General features: G+C 50.2%; 1 protein-coding gene across 2 annotated transcripts in view; it reads right to left on the reverse strand.

The window, feature by feature from the left end:
• Positions 1–2,085: 2,085 nt before the first annotated feature.
• Cpt1a (carnitine palmitoyltransferase 1A) overlaps positions 2,086–18,479 on the reverse strand; it is a 62,182-nt gene continuing 45,788 nt past the window's right edge. For both annotated transcript variants that reach the window (XM_052194249.1, XM_052194238.1), the window contains 9 exons: positions 17,544–17,732; positions 16,794–16,899; positions 12,788–12,904; positions 11,432–11,596; positions 9,382–9,516; positions 7,607–7,759; positions 6,078–6,191; positions 5,572–5,664; positions 2,086–4,128 (listed from right to left, as the gene is read on the reverse strand). In XM_052194249.1, the coding sequence (XP_052050209.1) occupies positions 4,042–4,128; positions 5,572–5,664; positions 6,078–6,191; positions 7,607–7,759; positions 9,382–9,516; positions 11,432–11,596; positions 12,788–12,904; positions 16,794–16,899; positions 17,544–17,732 (1,159 nt within the window). In that variant the 3' untranslated portion in view covers positions 2,086–4,041. The remainder of the gene's footprint in view (positions 4,129–5,571; positions 5,665–6,077; positions 6,192–7,606; positions 7,760–9,381; positions 9,517–11,431; positions 11,597–12,787; positions 12,905–16,793; positions 16,900–17,543; positions 17,733–18,479) is intronic.

Raw genomic sequence — 18,479 nt, forward strand, 5'->3', positions numbered from 1 at the left:
AGGGATGCTGGGAAGTGAGTTTGGGTTCTCAGCAAAAACAGCAAGTGCTATTAACCGCTGAGACATCTTCCAGCCAGCTTATTTATTACCCATGCAGTACTGGAGAGTGAATCTAGGACCTCCTGCTTGATGGGCAGGCACTCTGCGTTTGAATTTGTTACCTTGTCTCAGTCTACCCAGTAGTTGCAATTAAAGTCCTGCGCCATCAGGTTTTGCTTTCAGGGTTTGGTTTTACTTACACTTGTTGAGTCTCTCCTTCTACCGCAGTAGGTTCTGGGATCCAACTCAGATTGTCAGGCTTGGCAGCACACACCTTTACCCATTAAGCTATCTATCTCATCAGCCATTTTAGTTTTTTGTTAGCTTGTTTGATACAGGGTCTTGTTGCATGGCTCTAGTTGGCCTAGTGATCACTCTTTAGTCCAGGTTGGCTTCTAACTAATTTTTTACTTCTATCTCTTAAAGGTCTCATGTAGCCCAGGCTACCTTGAACTTAACCATGTAATCAAGGGCAGTCTTGAACTTCTCATTCCTGCCTCTCCTACTGAGCACCAGGGTTATAGGTGTGCACCACTATAATCAGTGTATTTAGAATGGGAATTAAGCCCAGGGCTTCTTGTGTGCTAGGCCAGCACTCTGTGGGCTGACCCACATCCTCAGGCTAGCAGCAAACCTTGCCATTCCCATATCCTTGGGAAGGATCCTACACAATGCTCTGGCAGCTTCTTCCTGTTAAAATGAGGAGAGCCTCCCACTCAATTACATACTATGAATGTTTCCCAAATTTTAAATGGAAGATGAGGCTGCCCTCCTCCTGCACCTGTCATCTCCAGCCCTCTCCTGGTGTCTGTGTACAGCTGGAACAAGCACACTGCTAAGGGAATTATTTTGTACTGGGAACCTAGTACAAAAACTGTCAGGAAAGCATGACAAGGAGTCTTAGACTCCTACCCACCAGATAAACAGACACTGGTGTGTCACCAAGCTGGTCAGAGTGAAGCCCAGCAACTCCATGACTGCTACTGTCTCTAGTAGGTTGGCCAAAGCTGGCTGTCTTGTTATTCCTGTTGATCGTAGCTCTAACCCATGCCCAGCTGGGCGCTTCCTTGTTCTGGTTTACACTTCCCACATCTGGCTCTTGGGGGCTCTTGGTTATTTTCTTTTTTAATTTAAGATTTGATTTCATGTGAATGGCTGTTTTGTCTGTCTGTCTGTGCACCATACGCATGCCCATGTTGGAGGTCAGAAGATGTTGTCAGATGCTCTGAACTGGAGTCACAGGTGGTTAAGTTCCCATGAGTGCGAGGCTGAGTGCTAGGCCTCGACCCCAGGTCCTCTGCAGGAGCAGCAAGTGTTCTGAATTGCTGATCCACGTCCAGTTTCAGGTTGCTTCATTTTGTGAGACAGGGTTTCACTATATAGATCAGGCTAGTCTGGCACTCACTATGTAGCCTAGGTTGGCCTCATCTCCATGATCTTCCTACCTTTACCTCCCTGGTACTGGGATTCATGGTCTATGTCACCATGCTCAGGCCTCCCTCAAGTTGCAATACTGAATATCCTTCAGTTGGCTGTCTTGGGACTGAAGCTAACACCTAGAGCTAGAGGTAGGGAGTCAGGACTTTATTTTCATTGCCTAGAACAGATGCTTAGAAGAGCCTGATGAAGAAACTCAGTGCTGGGCTAGAGAGATGGCTCAGCAGTTAAGACAAAGCATGAGACCAAAGTTCAGATACCAGCATCCCTAAAAATGAACCCTGTCTCAAAGAAAGGTGGTGGAGAGTGACAGAGGACTCCTCTGGCCTCTGCATGCACCCGCACAGCTGTATTCCTACGTGCCAGGCCGCCATGTACCATGCACCTGCACAGCTGTATGCCTATGTGCATAGGCCGCACACGCACACACTCTACATGTTCCTAAAAAGAAATGTTATCCTTCATTGAGCATGCACTAAAGCACCTGTATGGTGCCAGGCACCCATGCTGCTCCTCAGTCAAGTACATGAACAATGGAGCCCCCACACTGCAGGCTCAGGGCCCGTACTTGACCCTGATTAGTATGACAAAGGAGACAGGGACAGATGCCATAGTAGACGGGATTAATGTTTTATTAATGGTCAGCTATGTTCGTTCACACATGCATTTCTAAGATTTATATCCAAACAGCATATGTATTTACATGCAATGGACAGATTAGAATACCAAATCCAACCTTAGCTGCGGTAAGACTGTTTTGTTCCACATTAAATTAAATATATAATAGTCTTACCTCCTCCTTGAACACATACAGTGAAAGCCCACTCTTCTGCCTTGTAAGGAATATGGAATTGCATTGGGACCTGCTCAGGAGCAGCAGGGACACTGGAAACCTGAGAGAGGAATGTCACACTTGGGCACTAGCAGGGCCGCTCTGAGAAACACAGGTTGGCGAGTGGTCATAACAGCGAGGTCAGGCAGCTCTGATGTACAGTTTGTTTCTGTATTTATATTGCCTTTTGTTTTCTTGTTTTTAGTAGGAAAAGAACTTTGGCCCTTTTAGGTGTGATTCCTTTTTTTTTTTTTTTGAGATTACAAAATGTATACATGTATACCCATAAGATATGCACGAGCTGTTCAACCAGCACCTCTGCGCTTCCGGCCACCCACCCCTCACTTTTGTGCTACTGCTAGCACAGGGGCAGGAATCAAGCAAGGCCAACAGGGCACTAAAAAATAAATACATGATTTAAAACACGAATAGCTAAGTTTGTCAGAATAGGATGGTGACAGGTATGGGAGGTCACTCCATTATGCTATGTTTACATTAAATACCAAACGGACTTGGTACAGAGTTGCTTTACAGTCCATTGGGTGCTTTAAGAAAGGCACTGCCACTAGGGATGGCATTTGGGTACAAAGCACCCATTACTTGAGACCCCTGAGTCTGTCACCAAAACGACCTAGCCTTCTATGGAATTTGCTCTGGTTGGAATCTGCCTGGGTGGGATTAGAAGATAAGCCCATTGGTGTGTCTGCCAGAATACTGCCAGGGTCTGTATTTCCTGGCTGCCACGAGGCTCTGGCTGCCTATGTCAGTGTGCCTGACTCAGTGACCAGGGTCTCACTCCCCATGCCATCAGCTGCCAAATACAGCCAGCCATATTCTCCAGCTGGTCTCCAGATGTGCAGCCTTTGACTACCAAGTCCCTCACTTCCTCTGTAGACACGTCTGCTATTTTGTTGCTTAATGGAACTGTTCGGTGGCCAATGAGACTCTGGCATCACTGCCTTCACCAGGGACCTTGTCTTCTGGAGGTGGGGGAGTGCTAAGTCAGGGACATGTTTATTCAGAAACTCATGAGGGGAAGCAGCATCCTCACATATCCACCCAAAGGCTTTACAGATGCTCAGTCATCTCTACGGCCCCACTTGCCAATAGGCTTCCATCTTTAAGGCACTGGGTTTTGAAGACGCGTGAGGAAGGTGGCACTGAGGAGGTGGAAATGTGGAGAGTCAAGTGTGGACTCCCAAAGGGAGGGTGGCTGTCACTTGTAGCAGAGCCTTAGTCCCCAGGCCTAAGCATTCCATTAGTATGTTACAGGTGTGTTAGCTACAGCTGTTACCTCTGCTGGCTCTGAAGACACGTTCTCTCTCCACAAGGTGACGCTTGCATTGCCTAGGTGAAGTCAGGCACCCTCAAGTCCCAAATATCCACAGGGTCACCACTGAGGAAGTCTGTCACCTCCAACATGTATGAAGATATAGCCCCCAAAATCCAGGAATTCACCAGCATTTAAATCCCTTTATCCAGTAGGAGCCAATTCAAAAGACTTCAAGGGACTGTGCCCAATATTCCTGGAGTCAAGGCTTCTCTGGGTGTCGTAGCATCACAGTTCACACCGTGGAGTCTGTGGCTGTTCTAGGGAGACCAACAGTAAACCTTCTGGAAGGAAAACTGAGTTTTATAAGAACAATTTTCTGCCTGTCCTATGATCAGGAGCAACACCTATTCATTTGGTCTGTATCACACAAGTCTGTCTTCCTCCCGTGTGCCTCAGACGGTTACTTTTTGGAATTGATGGTGAGGCCGAACAAGGCGATGATGTCCATCATGGCTTGTCTCACGTGCTTTCCAAAGCGGTGTGAGTCCTGGAGGGAAAGCCAAAAACACGTTAGCGGCTGGGCACATCCCAGCACCTACGAAGCTGAGGCAGGAGCATCAACTGTAGCAAGTTCAAACCCAGCCGGGGCTATATGGCAAGACTCTTCTTCAAGAGCCAAATGAAAGGAGCTGGGGAAATGGCTCAGTGGACGTACAAGCCTGAGTTTGAGTCCCCAGTACCCAAGCATGCCCTTTCCCACCTGGAACCCAGTGCTGGGGACAGGGGACAGGGGACAGGAGGACAGGGTGGGGGTGGGGGTGGGGGTGGCAGCAAGACATCTGGAAACCTGCTAATCAAACAGCCGAGGCCCAAATAGTGAACTCCAGGCTCAGAAAGACCTTGTCTCCAGAGAAGAAAGAGATTGATAGAAAGGAATATCCAGTGCCCCCCCCAGACACACACACACACACACACACACACACACACACACACACACAGAGAGAGGGGGGGGGAGAAAGAGACAGAGAAACAGAGAGACAGAGACAGAGAGAGGCAGAGAAAGGCAGGGACAGAGAGGAGAAGGCACTGGCATACAGAAAGGCTCACATCTGGAACCACCCATTCTCATCTGTCCCTGGGTTAGGACAGCCTCCTGTCTTCCCACTCTGTATGCTCTGAGGGAATTATTGAAGGGGCGACAGAAGCACCCTGAGCATTCAGAGGGGACAGCCATAGGTGATTTGCTATGTGCATGGATGGGTCAGATCTGAGGCATCCCTGTCACTCTGTTCTACACCCCAGGCTATCCCTGAACTCTGTTCCTGCCTCAGCTTCCTAAGTAATGCTAGGGTTAGAGGTGTGACCTCTTGCCTGGCTTCCTAACTCACACTCTTGAGGACTCAGGGTCTGTGAGTGTGGGAAGTTTTTACAGCATGAGCTGGGCTGGTACTGCAGAAGCCACCATCAAAGAGGTTCCCAGGAGGCTCCCTCAGACAGCTCCAAAGTAAGGCCAGAACTTGCTCACAGAGTTGTTTAGAATAGAAAGAATGATATAAACACACACATACACATTGAGATTTAAGACCACTGCTGCTGGGCTGGAGAGATTGGCTCAGTGGTTAAGAGCACTGACTGCTCTTCCAGAAGTCCTGAGTTCAATTCCCAGCAACCACATGGTGGCTCACAACCATCTGCAATGGGGTCTGATGCCCACTTCTGGTGTGTCTGAAGAGAGCAATGGTATATTCATATACATAAATAAATCATTTAAAAAAAGGAAATTTTAAATAAAAAAATACCACCTCTACCATCAAAGGCAGGTAAATGAACCAAATATATGCCCTTCAAATGAGGGAAATGAGGGAAATGAATCTATGTGAAACTAAGCTAAATAAAGGCTGACACCTGAATTGAATGTTTCTGTTAAAGATATGCTCTCTCCAAAAAAATTCACCCCATGTCCATAAAAAGTAGTGCCCAATATACTCACCGTCTCAGGACTAGAGAACTTGGAAGAAATATGGAAGTGGATGAAATTCTCTCCCACAATAATGTAGGAAACACCATAGCCGTCATCAGCAACCTGCAAGGGGGGGGGCATTTTTTTAAAAATTTACTTATTATATGTAAGTACACTGTAGCTCTCTCCCTTCAGACACACCAGAAGAGGGCATCAGACCTCATTACAGATGGTTGTGAGCCATCATGTGGTTGCTGGGTTTTGAACTCAGGACCTTTGGAAGAGCAGTCGGTGCTCTTAACCACTGAGCCATCTCTCCAGCCCCTGAGAAAGGGCAGTTTTATCAGTAGGAAATGAGATCACATGGATCCTGTTCTCAATGTTAAGTCTGGGCAGGGGTGGAGAATCCCAGCACTGAAGAGGCTGAAGCCAGAGGACGCCAGTGGCCGGCCTGTACTTTACAGTGAGTGGGTTTGAGGCCAGCCTCAGGACAATGGGATGGGCTTGAAGTTAGCTGGTGGCCTGGCTGCACTTACCGGCCCGAAGCCCCCTCCGCAGGACACATACTCAGGATGATTCTCAAAGTCAAACAGCTCCACCTGCTGCTGAGGAGTTTGGCTGGTGGACAACCTCCATGGCTCAGACAATACCTGTGACAAAGAAAAAAGATGTCCAAATGACACTTTCCCACCTGCTTCTCCTGGTGAGCACTGACTGTCAACCTGACACAGCTGACAATCACTTGGGGGGAAAATCCCCAAGACATTCTCAACTGAGTAACTGCTCAGGTATCACACTGGTTTGTGGACATTGCACTGACTAGTTTTGTCAACTTGACACAAGTTAGAGTCATCGCAGAAGAAGGAGCCTCAGGTGAGGAAGTGCTTCCATGAGATCCAGATGAAAGGCATTTTTTCAATTATCGATCAATGGGAGAAGGCCCAGCCCATTTTGGGTGGTGCCATCCCTGGGCTGGTGGTCCTGCCCATAAGAGAGCAGGTCCTATAAGAGAGCAGGCTGAGCAAGCCAGGGAGAAGCAAGCCAGTAAGCAGTACTCCTCCATGACCTCTGCATCAGCTCCTGCCTCCCAGATCCAGCTCTGCTTGAGTCCCTATCCCGACTTCTTCCAGTGATGGACTATGACATGGACATGTGAGCCAAATAAACACTCCCTGCCCCCCAGCTCACAGCAATAGAAATTCTCAGTAAGGTAGACAAGTCTGTGGGAAATTGTCCTGATGCAGGAAGACCAGCTTAGTGTAGGTGGTTCTGTTCCCTGCACAGCTGTCCAGCTGCAGAGGACTGGAGAGGTGGCTGGGTTAAGAGCACTGTTGCTCTTGCAGAGGACCCAGCTCTGGTTGCAAGCACCCAGGTGGTAGAACACTAATTCCAGTTCCTAGACATCCCTCTAGGCACTGCACACACATACCTACACATGAAGGCAACACGCATGTGTTTTAAAGAAAGTTAACCAAATGGGAGCCTGTGTACAAGCCAGCCCGAAGCCTTCCTCCATGGTTCTGACTCTGTTCCTGCTTAAGTTCCTGCCCTGACTTCCACAGATGAACTGTGACCTGGAAGTCTAAGTCAAATAAACCCTTTCCTCCTCAAGGGGCAAGTGGTCAGAGTGTTTTATATAGACACAAAAAGCAATATAGAACACCTTCCTCTTTGCCTGGGGACCCCCCCCCCCTAACAGGGAGGCAAGGAAAGACTTGTGTGGTCAAAGACTATTTCCCCAAGCCCCTGAGGACACTAAGGTTAAAGTGTGTGAGCCCCTCCCCTTGACCAACTGCCTGTCACAGGGAAGGTAGAGGACAGTCTGTGGGGTCAAGGATAGCCAGGATCACTTCTGTAAACCCATCTCAAGATTCTCAAGGGCTTTTCAAGCTCACTATATGCAGCCACTGTTAAAGGCCAGCATGCTGATAACATGCCTGTACTCCCAGCATTCAGAAGGCTGAAGCAGAAGGATTTGCATTTAAGGCTAGGCTAGGCTGCAGAGTGAAGAAACCCTGTCTCCCCAACACAGGAAAGCCAGGCTGAGCACAGGCCAAACACTCACCTCCTTCAGGAAAGGTGAGTCGACTGCAAGGTACTTGGACACCACATAGAGGCAGAAGAGATGGCGGTCGATGCCGGCGCCCGTCATGGCAAGGCGGTACAGGTGCTGGTGCTTCTCACAAGCTATCTTGAACAGCTTGAGCCTCTGTTCTGCCTAAGGGTCAACAGGAGAAGGACATACTTTGCACGGTTCAGGTTGTGCGCCGGGCCACTTTCTCTTCAGTGGTCTGCAAAAGGCAGGGTGCTGTGACCAAGGTATTTGACAGAGCCCCACCAGCCCACGACCCCTTTCCAGATTCTTGCCTCAGAAGGGCTGCCGGGAGCGGGCAGGCTGATGGAGAGGTGCCCCGTGACGGGGTATGTGCTATGTACACTGAGATAGCCAGAAGTGGACCTCTCAAGCTGTTAGAGTTCTTGTCAAACCTGGAGCTCTATCCCAGCTCTGACCTAAGTTTATCTTGTCACAGGGATGGACACTACCCCTCCTTGGCTATTCTGCTAAAATGGTGCTGCGGGGGCTTCAGTATGACCCAAGCGGGGGTGGGGGCTTCAGGGGACTGTAGACAGGTGCTTGCTGCACCTAAGCATCGGGTCCACAGGGCTTGCTGAGCAGCCAGGCTGGCCTAAGTAGCAAGCTCTAGATTCAGTGAGAGACCCTGTCTCAAAATACAGGGTGGAGGGTAATGGCAGAAGACAACGGCACGAACTTCCGGCCTCCATCACGGCCTCCATCACACTGACAGATACACACCACGCATATGTATACACATATACATGCATATATCACACACATGCATACATACATGCGTGTTCACACATACCACAAACACACAGGCTGCTTTGGGATCTCAGGACATTATTACAACACCATCTGAGAACATGCCCTTTACATGGAGGTGTGTCAAGGCACTGGTCCTCCTATGACAGAGCCAGCCTCCTAGGGGCTTCCTGGGAGTTCCGGTGACAGAAGTAGCCACTTGCTTTTTTTTTTTTTCTTTTCTAGAGTAAAAAAAAATGTAGCCTGCTGTCTGCTGGTGGTAAGCACCTGTCTCCCTCGGGGCTTGGGGACCTGGGCACAGCTGAATGCGGCCATGTGCCAGCTGCAAGCAACAGTGCATTGGACTCACTTTCCCAAGGCCACTGCAGGGCTCCTAAGAGGCAGAGCACTCTGTAGCACTCTGCAGCAGTCTGGTAGACTGGTGCAGCAGGCTGGCTCTGACCAGAGTCCATGGACCCCAGGGATAGGTGTCCTGCTTCCTGTCCCTGTGCCATGTCACATGTGAAGTTCTCAATACCTATAACCTCATTCCCGAAGCTCAGTGGACAATGCTCTTTGTGTGTGTCCCAACAGAACCTCTTAAATGCTTTCTGGTCCTTTGTAAAGGGGCAGGCATAAGGAGCAGGGGAGGGGATGCAGAGGCAGGGTGGGGGTGGAGGAGCAGGGGGAGGATATGAGAGGAGGGGTAGAGGGAGGAAGGGTGGCCTGGAGGGGCTAGAGAGCTTCATGGTTGGTGGCTCTCAACCTTCCTCTGCTGTCTCCCTTTAACACACTTCCTCATGTTGTGTAACACAGTTCCTCATAATGAATACAATTATTTCATTGCTACTTCATAACTGTAATTTTGCTACTTTATGAATCACAATGTAAATATCCCATGTGCTGGATATCTGATATGTGACCCCCCCATGGGGTCATGACCCACAGGTTGAGAACCACTGTTCTAGGGTCTTCCAGGAAAGCATGCACCATGCCATGTTCTGCCACCATGGTCTTACCGTTGTCATGGGGTCCATCATGGCCAGCACAAAGTTGCAGGACTCCGTAGTGCAGGAGCGTACGGTCTCTGTCCTCCCCTCTCGGAAGAGCCGGGTCATGGAGGCCTCATACGTGAGGCAGAACTTGCCCATGTCCTGGGAAGGAGAGAAAATTAGGTTAGGACTAACAGGTGGGAGTGGCCATCTATGTCTAAGGGAGAAGTGACTAGGAATGGATCTGAGGAGGTGGCAGTCTGCTCCCCACTGTGTGTGTGTGTGTGTGTGTGTGTTTTGCCAACCAAGGACAAGCCTGGTGTCGAGGAGGTGGCAGTCTGCTCCCCACTGTGTGTGTGTGTGTGTGTGTGTGTGTTTTGCCAACCAAGGACAAGCCTGGTGTCGAGAGGCCAGAAGAGGGCACTGGATCCAAGGACTGGAGTTACAGATGAGTGTGAGTTGCCGTGTGAGTGCTAGAAATTGAATGCAAGTCCTCTGGAAGTGAAACCAGTGCTCTTAACTGCCGAGCCATGTCTCCAGCCCCCTGGAGTCTGTATTTGCTTGGTTTCTGGTCCAAGTCACGACTAAGGCCATAATGTCCTCCAGCTGATGTAAATTTGCTTAGGAGAAAAGACAAGGCATAAAGCAAGATCACAGTCATGAGAAGGTCTGAGAGACACGGGAGGGACAGGCAAGAGGGCAGGAGTGGGGAATGAGGAGTTCAGTATGGCCGTTGACAAGACAGTAGCTGGGAGAGCTAGCGAGTCCCCAAGGGAAAAGATTATTGTCTGAATGGGGCAGAAGGGTCACCTGTGGAAGGCAGGATGGGAGGTACCACAGGGGGGAGGCTACTGCAGCCAACGCTCCTTAGCTTGAAGCAAAGAGGTGTGCAGGTAAGGCTGCCTTCCTGGAAGCAGACTAGAGGAGGGTGATGAGCTTCAGGGGAGAGGTAAGAGGCTCCTGGCTGGAGGAGAGTGTGGCTAGGGCTGGGAAACTGAACAGCAGGGGCGTGGTCAGGAGGGCGTGACTGGGGAGAGAAGAGGGAAGCTGAGGTTAGGGGTGATTACAGAGGCCTTGGGAGCTGTGCCAGAGAGGACAGAAGAGAAACGGGGTAGGGGTGGGGTGGGGCAGGACGAGACCTGGGGAGACAAGGGTGGTGGAACAGCTGGTGGCACCTAAAGCTGAGCCCCTGGATGTCACAGAGGACAGTTGGAGGGACACTCACAGTCCAGGGGAGCCGGTATCCACCCTCCCACCGTGCAGTACATTTAGATCTGGTGCCACAGTGACTTCTGCATTGCCAGCAACTGAATGCTTCTGTCTGAGGTAGGCTGTCCACTCCCAAGAACCAAAGTCCCTTCCACATCCTCACACAGGCACACTCTGGGTTTGCTGCCCTTTAGCAGTGTTCAGGGGGAAAAAAATGGCACACAATCCTGGGTGGATACGGAAATTGGACTCAGCCTTGAGCAGCGAGGACCTCAAAGCTTCTGCTTTAAGGAAAGGGTGACAAGGGTCAGACACATTAAGCAATTTGTCCTAAGTATTTCCTGATACGTAGGAGTCAGAGCTTATTATGGAGTTGTTTTACACGATTTACATTTTAAGATTTGGTGTGTGTGTTTGCCTCTGTGCATATATGTAACTGTGTGAATGTAGGAGTTCACAGAAGGCAGGGGCGTGGCATCAGATCCCCTGGAACTGCAGTTACTGTGGCTGTGAGCCACCATGTGAGGGTGCTGAGAACTGAATGGGGTCCCTGCAGAGGCAGCAGCTGGTCTTTGCCACCAAGCCATCTCTCCACCCCCATTACAGTTTAACTGTTCATCTGCTTATGTCCCAAACCCTCTTGTCTGTGATAGAAACTACTGCCTGAGGGACGTCACAAAACCAAGGGTGATCTGCTCTTCTGCAGTGTGACCGTTCATACCTTGGTACCTCAGGGATCTACAGAGCTGATGTTTGGTGTCAGCTGCCCTCCATGCTGGGCTTTATACTACCTCTGCCCACCAGAGAAACAGCCCAGATGTCTCGTGGGGCTCCAAAGTGCCCACAGGGAGCCCGGCTCCCTTCCTACCTTGTAGTGTGCGAGCTGCAGCGCCAGCTGAATGAAGGCATCAGGACTCGTCCGGCACTTCTTGATCAAGCCTTTGCCAAAGGTGTCAAATGGGAAGGAATGCAGGTCCACATCATTTGCCAAAAGACTGGCACTGCTCAGGGATGTCTCTATGACCTCCTGACACTGCAGAGGAAGAAGGCAGCTCTGCTTAGTGGGGAAGCACAGCAGAAGGAAGCAGGGCAGAACAAATCTGGAAGTACGCCCTTCATAGCCTCTATTCTAGGGCCCTAGGGGAGTTGGCTGGAGGAGGAAGCCATGGATATAATCAAAACACATTGTTTACATGTGTTAAATTTGAAGCACAAATAAAAGAATATTACTTTTTAAAGGACAAACCCAGGGATCAGTGGTTGCCAGGGGTCAGGAAGGAGCCGGATGAGCAGGCAGAGGCCATGGGTGTTTACAGCAATGTCACTGCTGTCCGACTCTGTGACAGTAGTCATGTGACACTACACAATCTCATCTAGGCCAGGTGACACTGTGTAAACGTGGGATGTGGCAGGAGGCCTGACAGACCACTGGGGTGGGGATGCTGAGGGTGCAGGCTCTGTGGTATCCAGGAAATTCTGCCATGAACCCAGCACGGCTCTATTACAGGTGTGTTGAAGAGAGCCACCAGGGTGGCCTGGTCAGCCCTGGCCCCAAGGTCAGGCAGGCTCTCCACAGAAGTATTGTTTCTCTATGGAGTACACACTGCCCTGGGGCCTCAGAGCACTGGATTTTACCACATGAAGTACTTCTCAGGCCCAGCAACTCCCACTTGGAAAAGTTCCAATCCCAACATCCTTTCTCCTCAGGGCTCCTACTTGAACGGACTGCATCTCAGAATCTCCTGTTGTTGGTTTTTGAGACAAGGTCTCAGCAGTTCTTCAGCCTCAGCCACAGGGGTTGGGATGACAGAAATGGGCCATTTTTATATAGCCCCCAAAATCTCTAAGACAAGGTTTTTCTGTGTAGTCCCCATTGTCCTGAAACTAGCTTTGTAGACCAGGCTGGCCTCAAACTCAAAGAGATCTGCCTGCTTCTGCCTCTGGAGTGCTGGGATTACAGGAGTGTATCACCACCGCCTGCCTATGGTTTAAGTTTTTATCCTTATTTGCAGGGACTTTACAGAAGTTCAGCTACTTTTCAGCTGAGATCTCAACAGAGAGCTGCAGGTTGACGCCCCATTTCTCTCAGCAGCCCAGGCCCATCCCCAACTCTAGGCAACTCTAGACAGCTTTCTGTCTGTCTGGTAGAGAGCTTGCCATTAACAGAACTCAGGAACAAGACTGCCACCCAAGTGAGTGACGGCCTCTGGGTCACCAGACTTACCTCTCCTGGAATGTCCCACTGCAGCCTGGTAGGTTTGGGGATGCTGGGGTTGGTGTCTCCTTTACAGTGTCCGTCCTCTGAGTAGCCCAGCTGGAAGACGTCAGTGGCCATGACATACTAAGACAAAGAAGCAGAGACTGAATAGAAACTGAGCGAGCGAGCGAGCGAGCGAGCATGCTCGGCACAGACCGTTCCTGGGACAAATCCTGGGAGTAAGGGCAGGGTCTTCACACACCCAGCACCTTCCCCAGTGCCCACCCGCTGGGTGCCCAATTCAGTCTCACACACACCACACCACCACTGCCACCACACCATCACCACCACACCAGAAGGCAGAGAGTAGGGAGCTCCCAGAGAGCTAACTGATGAGTGGTTTCTAGAAACCAGGTCTGGGAGGGTAATACCGTGGCTCTGAACCTCTGTGTCGCTGGGGCCCACCTGCCACAGCCTTCCGTGTTCCTTGTAATAAGAGAGAAGCACAGGCATCTCCCTAGCCAGGGCTGCTCTAGGAGACTAATCTGTCCAGAGAAGGGAATCAAGGGAACCTTGAATCAGGGCTGCCGGGTGCATCCTCAGTTCTCAGAATGCTGCACCCATGGCACGCAGGATGCCACTACCTAAGCTGTGTCTGCCTCCACCACGTTTCACATCTCAGGATCAGCCCAGGGGCACTGTGGCACTGTGCCTTCAAGATGAGTGCTGTGTCCCCAGCACTCTCCTGGGTACCTGGGTTCCATTCAAGAGTCCTCCTCATTCCAGCATCATGTGGACTTGTGGCCTTGGCCTAAGGCTATGTCTCCTTAGCCTTATCTTGATCAGTTACTTTAAACATTAGCCCGAGGGCTGGAGAGCCAACTCAGCTGTTAAAAGTGCCTGCTACTCTAGCAGAAGTTTGGGGTTTGGGTCCCAGCTCACAACTCCCTTTAACTCCAGCTCCCAGGGATCTACCACCCACTTTTGGTTGCTGCACATACTACATTCATGTGCACATGAAGACACACAAACCTTATCAGCCAGAGCTTGTGGATAGCTTGCTGATCTGATCTCTCTTCTTTATCTCTCCTTTTAACCTTTTGCTTTGTTTTGTTTTTTATTATGTGGCTCTGATTGTCCTTAAGTTTTTCAGTAATCCTCCTGTCTCAGCCTCTGAAGTGCTGGAATTATAGGCATGCGCCACTACGTTTCCTCTTATGTCTGCCCTTGAGAACAGTGCTGTATATGCTGCAAGTTGCCCGGGCCCCAGAGACCCTCGTTCCCTGGGATATTCTGATGGGTCTATACTGCTGGGCATTGCAGAGCTTCCCAGAGATCTGTGTGTGAGCACAGGGTCTGGGGGCTAATGAAGGGGAGGTATCTGTGCGTCTGGGCTAAGGCCCTTCACTGCTGCCGGCATCAGTTTAGGATCTGGTGGGGCCATAAGCCCTTGCACTTTGCCATTGGAATCGGTGTCTCAGTGGAGCACACTGGTGTCTTAGACCCAGACTGCCTGGTTCTTCCTTTCCAGGTTTTCTCGTGTAGGAACCCTTCCCTGGCTGAAGCATCAGCAGCTGGGGCTTTGCCAAGACCCCAAGCAGAGGTCAGAGCACCCAAGGGATGAGAGAAGGTGAGTCAAGGTGCTGCTAACCTCCTTTGGAGGGGGAGAAAAGGGGGATGGAGAGGAGTCAGCTGAAACCTAAAGAACACACCTCCCCTCCAGAAAGAGGGCAGAGCACACGCACAAGCAAGCAGATTCAATCTGCACTCTGTAGCTGATTTTGCACCACAGGAAAAGCAATCGCTGGTACAGTGCTTGCTGCAAGGAGAAACCAAGGTGCCAAGTCTTAGCCGGGGGTGGGGTGAAGGGGGTGGGTGTGTGCTGGCAGAGCAGGACCCTAAACCAGCAGCACTCCGGAGGCTGAGGCAAGAGCATTGCCATGAACTGGGGTTTGGCTTGGGCCAAATGGTGAGACCCTGGAAAGAGGGAGGAAGAGAAGGAGAGAGCATCCCTGAAATCCAAACTCTTACAAAGAATTTAAACTGCGTTGACAGTTACCTCAATATTTAATACATTTCAGATTTCTGAAATACAGCTATTTGACTGAGAAGTCTACCAAGACGCCAGACTGTCAGCCCGGCCCTGAGCATACCTGGCCTTTCTTTCTTTTCCTTCCTTCCTTCCTTCCTTCCTTCCTTCCTTCCTTCCTTCCTTCCTTCCTTCCTTCCTTCCTTCCTTCCTTCCTTTCTTAAAGATTTATTTATTATATGTAAATACACTATAGCTGTCTTCAGACACACCAGAAGAGGGTGTCAGATCTCATTACAGATGGTTGTGAGCCACCATGTGGTTGCTGGGATTTGAACTCAGGACCTCTGGAAGAGCAGTAGGTGCTCTTAACTGCTGAGCCATCTCTCCAGCCCATACTGGGCTTTTCTTTCACTGTTTTGAAATGGTTTAGTTTTGTAGTCCAAGCTAGCCCTCAAATTCCTGATCCTCCTGCCTCAGCCTCCCAGGTTGAGGTACAAGGGTGACAGTCATGTGTTACCACACCCAACTCTGTGTTTGTGAGAGCTGGGTTAGGAGAAAGAGGGACAGAGATTTGGTTGTCTTTGAGTAACCTGGTCATTTTAGTAATTAAAATATTTTCAGTAAGATACATCGCCTTAAATTTTTTAATTTAACTATCATGATGTGTGTGGGTGTGTGCATGGAGTATTGCCCTTCTACCATTACGTGGGTGTCAGGGGTTAAACTCAGATCATGGGACTTTACCCCACTAGCATCTCTCTGACTCTAGGACACTGCCATTTTAAAGCCAAGAGTCTAACCCAGACCTGGTGATATATACCTGTAATCTCTGACACTCGACATGCAGGAGGATTCCAGGTCTGAGGCCAGTCTGGGCAACAGAGTGAGTTCAAGTCTAGAATGTTTTTATTTGGTGAGACTTTGTCTCCAAAATAATGGCTGAAGTGTGGAGCACCTGCCTGGCAACACACACACACACACACACACATACACACTCAGATTTTAATGTTTTTTTTTCTGTTTGCTCTCAAACTTGGGTGAGTGGAACACTAGGAAGTCTGGCAGTAAGCTAAACATTTCAGAACTAATGATGCTGTGTGAGCCGAGAGCCACTGTGTGACGTCAGTTGCAAAAATAGACCCCACATATGCCAGCACTCAAGGGACACAAGTTACAGGAAAGAAACCAAGACTCAAGTGTCTTTAACTTCCCGTGTGGTACCAACACCAATGACAAACGTGGTGCTGTGGTTTGAATGTAAGCAGTCCCCTACAGGCTCTTTTTTATTCATTTATTTTTGAGACAGGATGTCTCTGTGTTGTCCTGGCTATCCTGGAACTCACTCTGTAAACCAGGCTGGCCTCTGACTCACAGAGATCCACTTGCCTCTGCCTCCAGAGTACTGAGATTAGAGGTGTGCACCACCACTGCTCAGGTTACAAGCATGCATGTTTTAACCCTTGGTCCTCAGGTAGTGGTACTATACTTTTTTTAAGATTTATTTATTTTTTTTATATGAGTACACTGTCGCTATCTTCAGACACACCAGAACAGGTCATCAGGTCACATTACACAGGGTTGTGAGCCACAATGTAGTTGCTGAGAACTGAACTCAGGACCTCTGGAAGAGTAGTCAGTGCTCTTAACCTCTGAGGCATCTCTGCAGCCCCTGGTGGTGCTCTCTTGGATGTTAGGGATTCTTGGAGGAGTGAGTTACTGGGAGCAGGCCTTGTGGTTTACATCTAGGGCCCTGTTCCCTATCTGGTCTCTGCTCCTTGATGCACCGAACAGTCAGCAAGCAGCACCTGCACTCCATGGCCACAGTGGGCCATGCCCTCTCAAAGCCTAAGAAATCTCTCCTCCCTTTTCTAGGCATTTGGTCATGGAGAGAGAAACGTAACTGATACAGGATTAGACAAATAGTGTGGAGTTCAAGTGGGCCTGGGTTGGGTTTCCCAAAGCACCTTGCACATTCAGACAGGTAACAATGGTGTGGCTCACCTCCCACAGATGGCCCACGATGGGCGCGTCCGCCCAGGAGTGCTCTGCGTTTATGCCTATCTTGCTGTTTTTGAAGACAACAAAGGTGATGGACTTGTCAAACCACCTATAGGGAGACAACATGATCATGGGCTTCCAGGGTTATATCAACATGGGAACCCAAAAGCTACATGGGCATTTCTTTCTGCAGGGACCAATGACTTCTTCCCACCCCTGACAGTTCTCCAGGTTTCTAAATCCCAGGAAGGTGACTCAAAGAGACACATAGAACACTGAGTCATTCACATCTTCTTGTAACAGATACAATACAGTATGCATGTGAGCCCTGGGACCAGAAGAGTGCAGACTACTGTCACACAGAGACCAGGCCTGTGCCCCCTCCAGCCAGGCCTGGGAGGCACCTTCTCACTTTACACGTACAGAAAGGCGGTCCAGGAGGGCAGGCTCCAGCAACTGCACAAGGCCAATGATGTCCCAGGACTGACCCCACTCTGCCTGTGTGCCACCTTGTGCAGGGAGCCAGGCAACCCACAGTTAGGAAGGGCGGTGGGGCGAGCAAAGGAAGGGACCTCGAGAGCACCTGGCCTAGGCTGTGCCTGCTGAGTGTGTGTGCAGGGAAGAGAGCAGAGTGTTAGGTTTGGATGCTCATTCCTTCCTAGTACAACCCGGGGCGGGGGTCAGATTGGGGGAGGTTGCTCCCAAGCACACCCAGGAACATCTCCCATAACTGAGATGAAAAATGGGAGTTACCTGTCAAAGCATCTCCCATGCAGCAGAGATTTGGCGTAGCTGTCAATGGATGCCTCAGGGTCCTCCTGTCTGTACCCCTGCTCTGAATCATCCAAGGTCACAAAGAACGCCGCCTTTTCTACCGCATCCAGGGATTGCTTATTTTTCCCTCGTGCAAAATAGGTCTGCCGACACTTTGCCCAGGGCACTCTGTGGCAAGGAATAAACACTTCTAAAATCAGCTGCCCGGGTGAGGAGATGGTCAGTAGGTAGTAGTGCTTGCTTGTCAACATGAGAACCTGAATTTCATCCCCACAGCCCATGTAGAGTAGCCAAGTTGGTGTTATGTACTCCTAATCTCAGGTCTCGGAGACAAAATCAGGATCCTCAGGGCTTGGGAGCCAGCCAGGCATGCTTCAGGCTAGTGAGGAACCCTGTCTCCAAAATCAATGTGGACAGCAAATGCCTGAGGAACAACATTCACACAGACACACAGACAGACACACACACACACACACACACACACACACACACACACACACACACAGAGCTCAGAATGAAATCCAGCCTGTCTCTGCAGCAGCCAGGGAGAAGCACCCTTCCCTGCCCCAGACATCCCCCAGCAGAAGCTATAACAAATGCTGAAGGACCTGGCCCTGGAGCCAGGCTCTGACCTGAGCCTCCCTCAGGCATGAGTCCACTGATGTCTTCAGCATCACAGACCCATCTGTCAGATGAGGAAAACTGAGGCACAGAGATCAAGCCGCAACTACTTTGGGGCAGGGAAGGAGCGACACCTGCCCCTGAACCCAGGCCAAGCCTGACCACATGATACTCCCACAATGACCACCCTGAGCCCACCACGCTGCTCACGTCAGTGTCCCTTCAGAGCTGGCCTGCAGTAGCTTCCTCCCATGGCTCCTGGGTCCCTCCCACAGTTCTCAGCCCGAGGCCCTC

The sequence above is a fragment of the Apodemus sylvaticus genome, chromosome 1 (assembly GCF_947179515.1).
Source record: "Apodemus sylvaticus chromosome 1, mApoSyl1.1, whole genome shotgun sequence".
Lineage (NCBI taxonomy): Eukaryota > Metazoa > Chordata > Mammalia > Rodentia > Muridae > Apodemus > Apodemus sylvaticus.